Below are 12,822 nucleotides of genomic sequence, written 5' to 3'. Positions count from 1 at the left end.
CAAAATCTCATGGGAAGAGGTGAGATTTGTGGATACTTAAAATACACTACGAAATCTCTCCAATTCCCTCTAATTCCTCAACTTTCTCAATTCTTTAAAATCAATTTCTAATTCAATACACCTGGAATGTTATAAACTTCTTTAAAATCTTAATTGAATACACTTGGATTTCTAAGGATTTTAATAAACTATTTTAAAATTCTAATTGAATACACCTAGAATTTAAGAGAATCACTTAAAATCCTAATTGAATACCCCTAGATTCATTAAAAGAATTAAAATCCCTTAAAATCCCAATTGAATACACCCCCCCTAAATGTCTCCGACATTAGGGAGTTTCACATTAGAGTTATAGTGAATTTCTTTATGACAAAGTAATTACCTAGTATTCCAAATTTGTGAATATTGTGTTAGGGTTATGTCTCCGTCACCAAAAACATGTTTAGTTCCTTTCTTGCTCACTGTATTGTTAGTAGGAGAGGCGTACAAACACCAAGAATAAGATGTGATTTTCTAATTTCCAATCATATTTTAAGGGATAGGTTTTAAGTTTCGAATCTTGTAGACGTCAAGTTTAATACGAAATTATTATGTGAAACACATTATACAGTTCAACGTATATCTCTCAATAATAATGTATATAATGTTGTTACCTTCGCACACACAAAAAATGTAGAATTAAAGTGGGTCCAGAACACAAAGCCACCACACAAACCAAGTCCAAATAATGACCCAAACTAGTAGCAGAAGCATGAAAGTGCAAAGCTTGCCAATAGGATGTGAGCAACGCAATCTCACCTTATCCGCCACGATCTCACCACAATCACTCCTTATCATACATCCAGATTACATTCTTCTCCTCAAAAACTATAGAGGAAACTAGGAGAGGAACAAATGGCAGCGATGAACTCTAGTGTGTTGGCATGCAACTATGCCGTCTCCGGTGCCGGAATATCTGAACTTGCAAAAGCAAAGACGACTTGCATGCCTTCAGTTGAATCAGCTGCTCAGACCAAAGTAGTTGCAATCAGGGCCCAACAGCCTAGCACACAAAATAGTCAAGCAGCTGCTGGAAGAAGGGCTGCGCTGCTTTCCCTGGCGGCCGTTGCTTTCACCGCTGTTTCGTCCAACTCCGCTGCCAATGCCGGTGTCATTGATGATTACCTCGAAAAAAGCAAAGCCAACAAGGTAACTACAACTAACTACAACCTCTGTAAACAGACATATATAGATACATGTGTGTGTATATATATGTATGTATAATATATTTGATTATGTATATGAATTATATTGTTGTATCTATATATGTAGGAACTGAATGACAAGAAGAGGCTGGCAACGAGCGGTGCAAACTTTGCAAGAGCATTTACTGTTCAATTTGGAACATGCAAGTTCCCAGAGAACTTCACTGGCTGCCAAGATCTCGCCAAGCAAAAGGTATCTTCAAACTCACAATTAACTTGCTTAAATACAGTTTAATTAAAATTAGTTTTATTTTATTTAATCGATTTATTAGCGAGCTGAAATTCTTTGGTTTCACCAATGTTTAGTGAATTTGGTTAATTAATTAAACTTGGTGTTATGTACGTATGGATGCAGAAAGTACCATTTCTCTCTGATGATCTGAGTTTGGAGTGCGAAGGCAAGGACAAGTACAAGTGTGGTTCCAATGTTTTCTGGAAATGGTGATCACCCAGACAAAATGGACAACCAACCATCCGTCCAAATCTATTAATTTTCTCTCAACCTTAAATCATACAATGTACGCAGCAAATATGCAATACTGTATGTGTCTATCTAGCTGAATTTCTTGTTAATTGAAAAGCTTCGACGATCCTTCACCTTTGGTTGAATACCTGGTATCTTGAACGATATATGAACTGGATATACACTCACATATCTTGTAAATTCTTAACATAAATCAATCATAAACGAAATGAATATGAAGTTCACAAAACAATGTTACATTACCCTTGTATCATTTCTATACAAGTTCAGTTCAGCTTTATCTCCGGTTTTCACCATCGCTATCATCTCTACTTTCTCAGTATGTATGTGTAGCACCACCGCAGGCAGCAGTTATAAATAAATAATCATTCTCGAGGTTAATAATTAAAGACCACAGCAACGTAACCCGGTCAGTAAATTCTGGAGATCACCCATCTAGCTTGTGCACAACGGATCCAATACACAAGAAAACTGCATCTCTATGTGCAAATTGAACACCAGCAGCTAGACATCTCACTTACAAAATGCCTTAGCTGATTATGCCCATCTCCACAATGTGGTTCGCATTCATTTCCAAAAGCAGACCCAACTTCTGCAGAGTAATTCGACTTCACCCTCCAACCTTAGACCTCGTATCTGCAAAAATGTACCCAAAAGCCATCCAAAGAAACTCACCGCTGCATACAAGAGTCAAACGAGCCCATATCCTCCATCTGAGGACATGGCACTGGAAATACCCCATCTGCAAAACCCGAAACAAATTCACAACGCCACACTGCAGATGGAGCCAGACCAAGTACTGTGACATTCTTAAAGCATATCCTTTCAAATGATGCCCCCTCAATGCCCTTCAATTCTGGGGCTTTCGTTGAATTCAAACTCAGCACGTTACTAATAAAAATCCCCTTTACATGGGGAACAGCTTTGGGATCCCATCCTTTATCTGGGTGATCATTCGCCCCTCTACTAAACCTTATGGGTATCTTCACCCTTTCCATCATTAAGTTACTTATACTAACATTCGCTATGTAACCCCCTCTACCCTTATCAGATTTGATCCGCACCCCAGCTGCGGAATCCCAAACATGCAAATCCTCAATGGTGATATTTGAAATCCCACCAGACATCTCACTACCTATTCCCACTCCAGAGCAAGTTGGAGTGGTGCCATTAACTCTTCTAATTATTATGTTTGAGCTTGGACGAGCCATTTTGATTCCATAGTGATCCCACCCACTTTTCACTGCTACAAGATCGTCGCCACTCTCAATGTAACAGTCTTCAATGCACACATTAGTACTGGAATCTGAAACACAAAATACAAGTTAAATTTTCTAAAGAGACATGCTTCTTTACGCTAACTTCTTGAATTGGGCTTTTGTTTATCTTTCCTGTTATATGGTGGCAAAGCCAACTTCCTTGATTAGTTTAGACTTTAGATGAAGCACATTGTGCTAAATTGGAAGAACAAGAACATACTTGATTTATAAACATCATGCACAAGTTATATGCACAAAAAAGGTATCATACTTTTCTCAATGTTAAATTTAATAAATAATTTAGATGCATAGATGTTACGTTAAATTGAAAGAAGAGGAGCATACCTGGGTCTATACCATCAGTATTAGGAGCGTTAAGGGGGGCCAAGATTGTCATGTCCTTGATAACAACGTTACTGAAACAAACACAGAATAATGAGCTTATAACAGAATCTTATCGTTTTGGATTTCCAATAAACTACAGATTAGCATTAACTTGAATAGATAACAAGTAGAAAACAACAAGAACGAAGAGGAAAAAGGCAGGGGATGTAGACCTGCAGTAAACAGGATGGATGGTCCAAAAAGGAGAATTGCGGAAGGTGAGGTTCGAGATGAGAATGTTGCGAGAGTTTTTTATTTCAAGGAGGTGACCTCTGGTGTGCTCCAATGTTCTGTTCCACCATAGTTCCCACCACATTTTTCCCTGACCGTCAACTGTCCCGTTATGACCTGAAAGGACCCAAATAATCGTTCGCAAAGCACCCTCCGGAAAATATAATTACAAAAAAAAATTATGTATCAAAGAGAGGACAGATATTTTGGAAACCTAATAGCGATGGCAACAAGCAAATTGAACTAAACTAATTCATTGCATACAAACGTCAGGATCCAAAAAACAATGCATAAAACGTGAGTTAGTTGCTATCAAGAAACTAATTCATTGATGAAAAGCTTTTATGTCCACCAAAATTAATAATCTATCAACTTTTAAATTAAAGACTGGTACAACTACTTAGCCAACTCAAATGAATAAGAAAATAAATGAAGGGTTTTTTGGGTACCTGTAATGACAACATTTGTGAGACCATCCCCATGAACAAGGCTTATATGTCTTCCTCCTAACCTCTCTCTCCCTCTTCCATAAGAAGGCAATGGCTCGATTACAGGCCATTGCTTCGGATCCTATGAATAAAAATGACACAAATCAACCGTTGTTGTATTCGTCGTCACCATATGGAAATGAATAATGGTATTAGCTAACAAACCACACAAATCAACTCTCTTTTTCCTTTTACAAAGACAATATTCTAACTACTGTTTGAATCTACGAGAAAGTAAATTCAAGCTCGTAAATATATTGTCCTGACCAACTGACTTAACCCGCAAATATTCCGCAGGGTAAAATAGTTAAACAAACAAAGCAAAAACAGAGACTACTTTACCTGGGAGCCGAGAATTACAGCGCCGTGTTCAAGGAACAGCGTGAAATTACTGGTGAGGTTAAAACTCCCCGTCAGCCATCTCCCCTTGGGGACATTCAACTGGGACCCACCGGTATTACCGAAAGCCTGCATGTGGAGTATCGCCCTCCTAAACGCTTCCGTGTTGGAGGTGGTTCCGTCGCCAACGCCACCGAAAGCTTCGATGGACATCACCACCTTCCGCTTCGGCACATCCTCGAAGAACCCGGCACAGCTCCTGGCTGGGGCATCCAATCGGGTTTCGGATACTCCAGTTGGCCAAATCGACCCGACCCATGTCGGAAGCCTCGACATGGTCGAGAAGTTTTGGTAGGAAAAGACAACCATGATGGTGAGTACGAGGAGCAGAGATGCCCACGTGGGCTTCATCGCCTTACCCAGAAATAAGCTGCTGGGTTTATCTGAATCCATCAACTTATTTGAAAAAAAAAAAAAAAAAAGTCGGGCAGATTTTGTCAGATTTTCAAAAGGGTGTTTTTGGTGGCGGAGAAGATGGCGGCGATGGAACAGTGAGGTGCGCAGGAGGGGGAGGGAGGCGGGGTGCGTAAGATAGGGGGAGGGAGACTCGTACTGCGCATACTGTTTGTATTAGCGTGTTGTGTTTGTCGTCATAGGGTTGGATTCGGAAAGTAGGAGAAAAACTGGATCCGCTTTGTTCGGTGTGGGAGGCGGGAGTCGAGTGAGGCGGATGAAAATCCTTTTGTGAGGACCCTATAGATCAAGTGATATTAGCCGTCCAGGTTATATGTTTGTGATTAGCTTAGTCACAATTATAAAAAAAATAAGACGAAAAAGACATTGAGATTTACATAATTTTTTATTTTGGTTATTGAGATTTGGAATTAATAGAAGTAATTTTTGAGTTTGTTTATAATCAATTATTTTAGTTATTTCAAGAAAAATCTTCATTAAATATACTTAAAATGACAAAAATACTCTTAATTTTTATCGAAAAAATTTATTAAATTGAGAATTTTTTTCATTTTAATCCTTATTTAATATAATTTTTCATGAAAGAAGTAAAATCATTGATGGTGGACAAATTTAAGTATCATTTAAAATTTCAGAAATTAAATTGATAATCATGCAAATCTCAATAATCATTTTGACAAAAAAGTCGAAAATTTATTAGTTTATTAATATTTCTGTTGCTGGTAATTAAGGGCATTTGTTTGTATTTGTTTGGGGTGGTTACATTGAGCCACTTGCGGCCTATGCTTGCTTAGATCTTATTGCGGCCGACTTATTTGAAAAAAAAAAAGTCGGGCAGATTTTGTCGGATTTTCAAAAAAGTGTTTTTCGTGGCGGAGAAGATGGCGGCAATGGAACAGTGAGGTGCGCAGGAGGGGGAGGGAAAGGGGGGGTGCGTAAGATAGGGGGAGGGAGACGCGTACTGCGCATACTGTTTGTATTAGCGTGTTGTGTTTGTCGTCATAGGATTGAATTCGGAAAGTAGGAGAAAAACTGGATCCGCATTGTTCGGTGTGGGAGGTGGGAGTCGAGTGAGGCGGATAAAAATCCTTTTTGTGAGGATCCTAGATTAATTGATATTAGCCGTCCATGTTATATGTTTGTGATTAGATTTGGTCATAATCAGAAAAAAAATTAAAAAATTAAAAAGTTAAAATGATCAAGATTTGTAATTTTTTATTTTAATCTTTGAAATTTGAAATTAATAGAAATAGTTCTTAAGTTTGTGAACAATCAATCATTTTAATCATTCCATAAAAAATTTCTATTAAATAAAGCTAAAATGATAAAAACAGTCTCAATTTTTATCAAATCATTTGACCCATGATTTATTAAATTGATGATATTTTTATCATTTTATTTTTATTTAATATAATTTTTTACAAAAAAACTAAAATAATTGATAGTGAACAAATTTAAAAATTATTTCTATTAATTTTAAATTTCAAATAAAACTAAAAGACCATTTAGTCTAAAAAGCTGAAAATTTATTAGTTTATTAATGTTTCTGTTGCTCGTAACTACGGATATTTGTTTGTATTTGTTTGGGGTGGTTACATTCAGCACCGGCGGCCTTTGCTTGCTTAGATCTCTTATTGCAAGCGTTTCTGTTTTCGATTTTTCAATTACTGCGAATTTTTTTCTGTAATTCATGATCATTTAGTTGCTTTAAGTCATTTTCTCTGGTCACTGTCGGCGAGCATATCCATAGATTCCACATTGAAATTTTCATCGGTGAGTTTATGAGCACAGAACCCTACAATCTCAAAGCCACCCCAAAATCAAAGCCCTACCCTCTCTCACTCCCCTCGCTATGTAATCTGTATGCATTAAGGTGCCAAAATCGGAGGCCATGGCTTCGGACACTGCTGCGAGATCAACCTCGGCGGCCGATCCGTACTTAGAAATGTACGATTTTGAAACTGAAGGGAAGGAAACTGAGTTAACATCAACGATTTTGTTTGATTTGGTGGTGATGTGTTCGAACGATATCGATCTAAATCCTAAATATGGTGTAGCAATTTTGAGAGGAGAGAGAGAGAAACGCCTTGTTCAGCGATGTGGAGCAGAGGAAGCACGAAGGCGGGGTATGGTGGTTGTCTGCTGTGGTTAAGTAGGGGCTGCCGTCGAGGTTGGGGATGCTGGAGGCTGCTAGATTTTATTTTTGTTTTTCTTGATTTTTGGTTTTTTTATTTTATTTTAGATATTATCAAGAAAGTTTTAACAAAAATCTCGCGGTATTGTTTACTTTAACAAAAAATCATATTTTTACACTAAAAAGTCAAACCTGATACTATTTATTTTACCTTTTATTTTGTCATTAACGCGGTTAAAGACAGATGGAAAGGTTATTTTCATAATCTTTTCAATGAAGGACATGAAAGGAGTGCTTCTTTAGGGGAGTTAAGTAACTCAGAAGAGTGTAGAAACTACTCTTTTTATCGTAGAATCCGGAAGGAAGAAGTGGTTGTAGCTTTGAAGAAGATGAAGCATAGAAAAGCAGTAGGTCCAGACGATATACCAATCGAAGTGTGGAAAGTTTTGGGAGAGACAGGTATAACATGGCTCACTGACCTTTTCAATAGGATTTTGAAAACGAAGAAGATGCCAAATGAGTGGCGAACGAGCACTTTGGTGCCTATCTACAAGAATAAGGACGATGTACAAAATTGCATGAACTATAAGGGTATTAAGCTAATGAGTCATACAATGAAGCTCTGGGAGAGAGTCATTGAGCATAGATTGAGGCAAGAGACACGGGTTTTGGACAACCAATTCGGGTTCATGCCAGGGCGCTCAACCATGGAGGCAATCTATCTCTTACGAAGATTGATGGAAAGATATAGAGATGGGAAAAAGGATTTACACATGGTCTTTATAGATTTGGAAAAAGCGTATGATAGGGTCCCAAGAGACATTCTTTGGAGGATTTTAGAGAAGAAAGGAGTACGAGTAGCATATATCCAAGCTATACATGATATGTATAAAGGAGCAAAGACTGCCGTAAGAACTCATGAAGGACAAACCGAAAGCTTTCCCATAACTGTAGGATTACATCAAGGCTCATCCTTAAGTCCTTACCTTTTTGCGTTGGTAATGGATGAGTTAACAGGACATATTCAAGATGATATTCCTTGGTGTATGCTTTTCGCAGACGATATAGTGTTAATAGATGAAACTCAGGAAGGGGTAAATGCAAAGCTTAACCTTTGGAGAGAAGCGTTGGAATCTAAAGGTCTTCGCCTAAGCCGATCAAAGACAGAATATATGGAGTGCAAGTTCAGTGCAAATGGAGGCCAAAACGAGTTAGGGGTGAGGATCGGAGATCAAGAAATACCAAAGAGCGACCGTTTTCGTTACCTAGGATCTATCTTGCAAAAGAACGGAGAATTAGATGGAGATCTCAACCATAGAATACAAGCTGGATGGATGAAGTGGAAGAGTGCATCCGGCGTGTTGTGTGATCGCCGTTTGCCACTGAAGCTCAAGGGAAAATTTTATAGGACGGCAATAAGGCCGGCGATGCTGTATGGCACAGAATGTTGGGCGGTGAAGCATCAACACGTACACAAAATGGGTGTAGCGGAGATGAGGATGCTTCGTTGGATGTGTGGGCACACGAGAAATGATAAGATTAGGAATGAGGATATCCGGGGTAAAGTAGGAGTAGCCGAAATTGAAGGAAAGATGAGAGAAAATCGGTTACGGTGGTTTGGACATGTGCAAAGAAGGCCTACTGACGCTCTGACGCTCCGATTAGAAGATGCGACTATGAGACAGAGGTTCAGGGCCGAAGGGGTAGAGGAAGACCTAGGAAAACTTTGGAAGAGACCCTAAGAAAAGACTTCGAGTACTTGAATCTAACGGAGGACATGACACAGGACAGAACACAATGGCGTTCTAAGATTCATATAGCCGATCCCACTCAGTGACTTGGATTTTCCAAGTCTCCAACCGAGAAGTTTTCCTCACTTGGGAAATTAAGGGAACACTACCTCAACCTACATGCTCCACTCACAAAGCTTCAACATACAAGCTTCAACAAAAGAAAATTCAAAGAACTTAGCGAAGAAGGCTTTGATGTATTTAACACAATACGTTGAAATGAAGGAAAGCTTATTTATTGATATCCCCGATAAATTACAAATATGTACATATACTTGAGTCAAAATAAACAAACAAGAGGGAGCCTTCACAAAGGTTGCTTAGGAGAAGTCTCAGCAGTCGGTAGAGCCCCAGAAAGAGAAGGCACCGGAGGGGGATCATTCGGAGCCTCAGTACTGGACAGAACCCTAGAAGGAGGAGGCATCAAAGGTTGATCATTTGGAGCTTCATTACGCGGTACAGCCCCAGAAGACGAAGGCAATAAATGCATTTGGAACAAACCCACAAATCTCTGATGATCAAGTAAAACCTGACCATCAGATTCCTTCATCTGGTCAAGCTTCCTCTTCATATTTGTAGCATAGTCATGTGCGAGCCGGTGCAACTGTTTATTCTCATGCTTGAGCCCTCTAATCTCCTGTTTGAGACTCATCACTTCAGCCGCCAATGATTCAACTTGGCGGGTTCGAGCAAATAGGCGTTGGGCCATATTAGACACTGAACCTGCACACTGAACACTAAGAGCCAGAGAATCCTTAATAGCCAACTCATCAGACCGTTTGGAAAGTAGTCTGTTATCTTTGGGAGTGAGAAGGTTCCTAGCCACTACCGCAGCGGTCATATCATTCTTCATCACGGAATCCCCAACGGTAAGAGGACCAGTAGGGGAGACGAAGGATGGGCGCCATATGTTGTCTGGAGAAGGCGGGGCTGCCTCTTCAACAAGGTTCAAGTCAAAACGACGGTCGGAGGGGCCAGACATTTTCAAAGGTGTTGAAGAGAGAAGAGGTCGGACAAATCAAGATCTTAGAAGTGCAAGAATGGAGCTTCTACTGGTGGATATTCAAGTGTGTTTTGGAACTTAATGTCAGCCCCTATAAAAATCTGCACTCGACGAAGCTTCAAAAATCGAAGAGGCGCCTGCTCAGAAATCGAAGAGGCGTTTGCTTTCTCAAAAGCTGGGCTGCTCAGAGACCACGAGGGTCGATCTCAGAAATCGAAGAGGCGTTTGCTTTCTCAAAAGCTGGGCTGCTCAAAGACCACGAAGGCCGATCTCAGAAATCGAAGAGGCTTGCTTTCTCAAAAGCTGGGCTGCTCAGAGACCATGAGGGCCGATCTCAGAAATCAAAGAGGCACCTACTTTTCCAGCCTTGTCAGCACCTGTCACACGCACACTCAGCTTTGCGGAAATTATGGGCATTTTGTCGAAGATTTCTGGCGAAGTAGAAAGCACATGAATTATACTGTTCAATCACCCACTTCCCACACGCAACAGTAGCTCATGGGTACCACATATAACTTTGCCAAAGTTCTCTGACAAAATTGAGACACGTGAAGCTTGCAGCTCCCACTACATCGCTCTGACCAAGAAGGGTAAAAGAATAGCAAAAAAACAACACTAACAAAGTTTAGACACATAATTTTTGAAGGTCTAGCTACCATATTATTACCCACAAGGGTAAAGGAACAGTAGCACTGCTGGATAATTGGAAAGTCCCGGTGTGTCAACCTCTGTGCTTCGTGGCAAGGTAGACTAGCAAACATGCCCAACCTTTACTCACATTCGAGAAAACACTCCCAACAAGATTGCTTGCTCCAAAATCGAAGAGGCACCGCCCTCCGAATCTCGAGAGCCAGACTCCTAACATGATTACTTTCTCAAAAATCGAAGAGATGGTAAAGGAACAGTACCACTGCTGGATAATTGGAAAGTCCCTGTGTGTCAACCTCTGTGCTTCGTGGCAAGGTAGACTAGCAAACATGCCCAACCTTTACTCACATTCGAGAAAACACTCCCAACAAGATTGCTTGCTCCAAAATCGAAGAGGCACCGCCTTCCGAATCTCGAGAGCCAGACTCCCAACATGATTACTTTCTAAAAAATCGAAGACATCGCTCTCCGAATCTCGAGAGCCAGACCCCCAGCAGGATTGCTTTCTCAAAAATCGAAGAGGCATCGTTCTCCGAATCTCGAGAGCCGGATCCTCGACAGGATTGCTTGTTCGAAAACCGAAGAGGCACCACTTTCCCAACTTCAAGAGCTGGATCTCCTTGGATAAAGCTTGTCTGTAATCTTCACACGCAACATCAGCTTTCCAGATACGACAGACCACTTTTTCAAAGTGCTCTGACAGAGTTAAAACTTGTGAAGCTGGCAGCTCCCACTACCGTGCTATGACCAAGTAGGGTAAAGGAATAGCATTATTACTTGATGTTAGGGAGACTCCTATATATGTCGACCTCCATCCCCAACGGACAGGCAGACCTGCAAAAATGCTCAACCCTTCCTCTTATCTGAGAGAGCACTCCCAACGAAGCCTTTCGAAATATTCAGCTTTCTTTCCCCCCGATAATACCTCTGTAAACAAGCTATACTAGAGCAAGAATATCTCATATCATCAGGGTTAAAAGCAAGAGTATCCCATATCATGTTTTTTCCCCGTCTTTTCCTTTGGCCTTGTTCTTACCTGCAAGACAAGGAGAAAGAGAGCAATAAGTCAGCACTTGGAATCAAGCTTCCAGCCAGGAACTGACTGCCTGGAACCCCTTACCTGATTACTTACCTGGCATTGCTCTCGAGTACTCATCTTCAACATCTTATGCTTCCAGGAAAGATACCGCATCTGCCTGAGGAACAGATAGGGCAAGTGAGAAGGATACAAGGAAGCATGTGGAGACAAGCGTAACAGCACACGTGCCGATACATCCACTACTCTGTCAAAAGCAAAAGTATCACATATCATCAGGGTCGAACGTACTCTAGATTTGATGGACTTGTTTTGACCCTCAAATTCTTCAGTCGGCCTTATACTCTGGAGGAAACCAGAAAACCCTCCAGCCCAGTTCAAGAATAAGCCTGTGGAAAGTTACTTCTTCAAAAGCAAAAGTATCCCATATCATCTCTTCTCATTTTTCTTCTCTTTATCCTTCATGCTGCCTGCAAGATAGGGAGAATGTGAACAATCAGCCGGAGCTCTGATTGCTTACCTTGTCTATCACCTCTTTCAGCAGATCCCCTAGCTCGGCGACTTGGGGGACTCCTACTACATGGTTTGTATCGCGCTTGACTAAGCCTGAAACTACAAGTAAGCTTCAAGTGACATTGATACATTACCTTGTGCATCTCCACCAGTTACAGATACCACCCCTGGATGGAGGAAGAGTACTTCCAGAGAAGATGCCACATCTACCTATGAGACAGATAAGGAAAGTCAAGACGATACCACACTCCGGTACTTAGAAGTTTCGTGGTTACGAGATCATTCTCCCACAATATTTCCTAATGTCATTTGTACTAAATCATTCACTTGTACTCACTAAAGGAGAGCTTGAACCTATGTACTTGTGTAAACCCTTCACAATTAATGAGAACTCCTCTATTCCGTGGACGTAACCAATCTGGGTGAACCACGTACATCTTGTGTTTGCTTTCCTATCTCTATCCATTTATATACTTATCCTCACTAATAACCGAAGCAATCTAGCGAAGATCACAAAAAGTGACCGTTTTCGCTACCTAGGATCTATCTTGCAAGAGAACGGAGAATTAGATGGAGATCTCAACCATAGAATACAAGCTGGATGGATGAAGTGTAAGACTTCATCTGGCGTGTTGTGTGACCGTCGTAGGCCACTGAAGCTCAAGGGAAAATTTTATTTTATAGGACGGCAATAAGGCCAGCGATGTTGTATGGCACAGAATGTTGGGCGGTGAAGCATCAACACGTACACAAAATGGGTGTAGCGGAGTTGAGGATGCTTCGTGGGATGTATGG

General features: G+C 40.6%; 2 protein-coding genes and 1 long non-coding RNA gene across 3 annotated transcripts; 1 reads left to right on the top strand and 2 right to left on the bottom strand.

Moving 5' to 3' along the window:
* Positions 1-797: 797 nt before the first annotated feature.
* LOC126603973 (photosystem I reaction center subunit N, chloroplastic-like) lies at positions 798-1,853 on the top strand. Its single transcript, XM_050271005.1, has 3 exons — positions 798-1,188; positions 1,312-1,437; positions 1,600-1,853. The coding sequence occupies exons 1-3, from the start codon at positions 895-897 to the stop codon at positions 1,687-1,689; spliced, it is 510 nt and encodes a 169-aa protein (XP_050126962.1). The 5' UTR covers positions 798-894; the 3' UTR covers positions 1,690-1,853.
* Positions 1,854-1,899: 46 nt separating this feature from the next.
* LOC126603972 (probable polygalacturonase) lies at positions 1,900-5,197 on the bottom strand. The gene is made up of 5 exons (XM_050271004.1): positions 4,433-5,197; positions 4,052-4,172; positions 3,545-3,719; positions 3,333-3,403; positions 1,900-3,034 (listed from the first exon to the last, which is right to left on the bottom strand). The coding sequence occupies exons 1-5, from the start codon at positions 4,880-4,882 to the stop codon at positions 2,400-2,402; spliced, it is 1,452 nt and encodes a 483-aa protein (XP_050126961.1). The 5' UTR covers positions 4,883-5,197; the 3' UTR covers positions 1,900-2,399.
* A 6,137-nt stretch (positions 5,198-11,334) lies between these two features.
* On the bottom strand, positions 11,335-12,384 carry LOC126601682 (uncharacterized). Its single transcript, XR_007615789.1, has 3 exons — positions 11,806-12,384; positions 11,611-11,674; positions 11,335-11,514 (listed from the first exon to the last, which is right to left on the bottom strand). It is a non-coding gene; the product is annotated as an uncharacterized LOC126601682 (long non-coding RNA).
* Positions 12,385-12,822: the final 438 nt, after the last annotated feature.

Source organism: Malus sylvestris, chromosome 15 (assembly GCF_916048215.2).
Source record: "Malus sylvestris chromosome 15, drMalSylv7.2, whole genome shotgun sequence".
NCBI lineage: Eukaryota > Viridiplantae > Streptophyta > Magnoliopsida > Rosales > Rosaceae > Malus > Malus sylvestris.
The sequence above is the reverse complement of the archived record's forward strand: the minus strand, read 5'-3'. Positions and strand labels throughout refer to the sequence as shown.

Excerpts from the sequence above, each read along its gene's own strand:
- LOC126603973 (XM_050271005.1), top strand. The coding sequence starts at position 895 with ATGGCAGCGATGAACTCTAGTGTGTTGGCATGCAACTATGCCGTCTCC. Across the intron at positions 1,189-1,311 it reads AAAAAAGCAAAGCCAACAAG|GAACTGAATGACAAGAAGAG; the intron begins GTAACTACAACT and ends CTATATATGTAG. Across the intron at positions 1,438-1,599 it reads AAGATCTCGCCAAGCAAAAG|AAAGTACCATTTCTCTCTGA; the intron begins GTATCTTCAAAC and ends GTATGGATGCAG.
- LOC126603972 (XM_050271004.1), bottom strand. The coding sequence starts at position 4,882 with ATGGATTCAGATAAACCCAGCAGCTTATTTCTGGGTAAGGCGATGAAG. Across the intron at positions 3,720-4,051 it reads CACAAATGTTGTCATTACAG|GTCATAACGGGACAGTTGAC; the intron begins GTACCCAAAAAA and ends GGGTCCTTTCAG. Across the intron at positions 3,404-3,544 it reads ATCCATCCTGTTTACTGCAG|TAACGTTGTTATCAAGGACA; the intron begins GTCTACATCCCC and ends TGTTTGTTTCAG.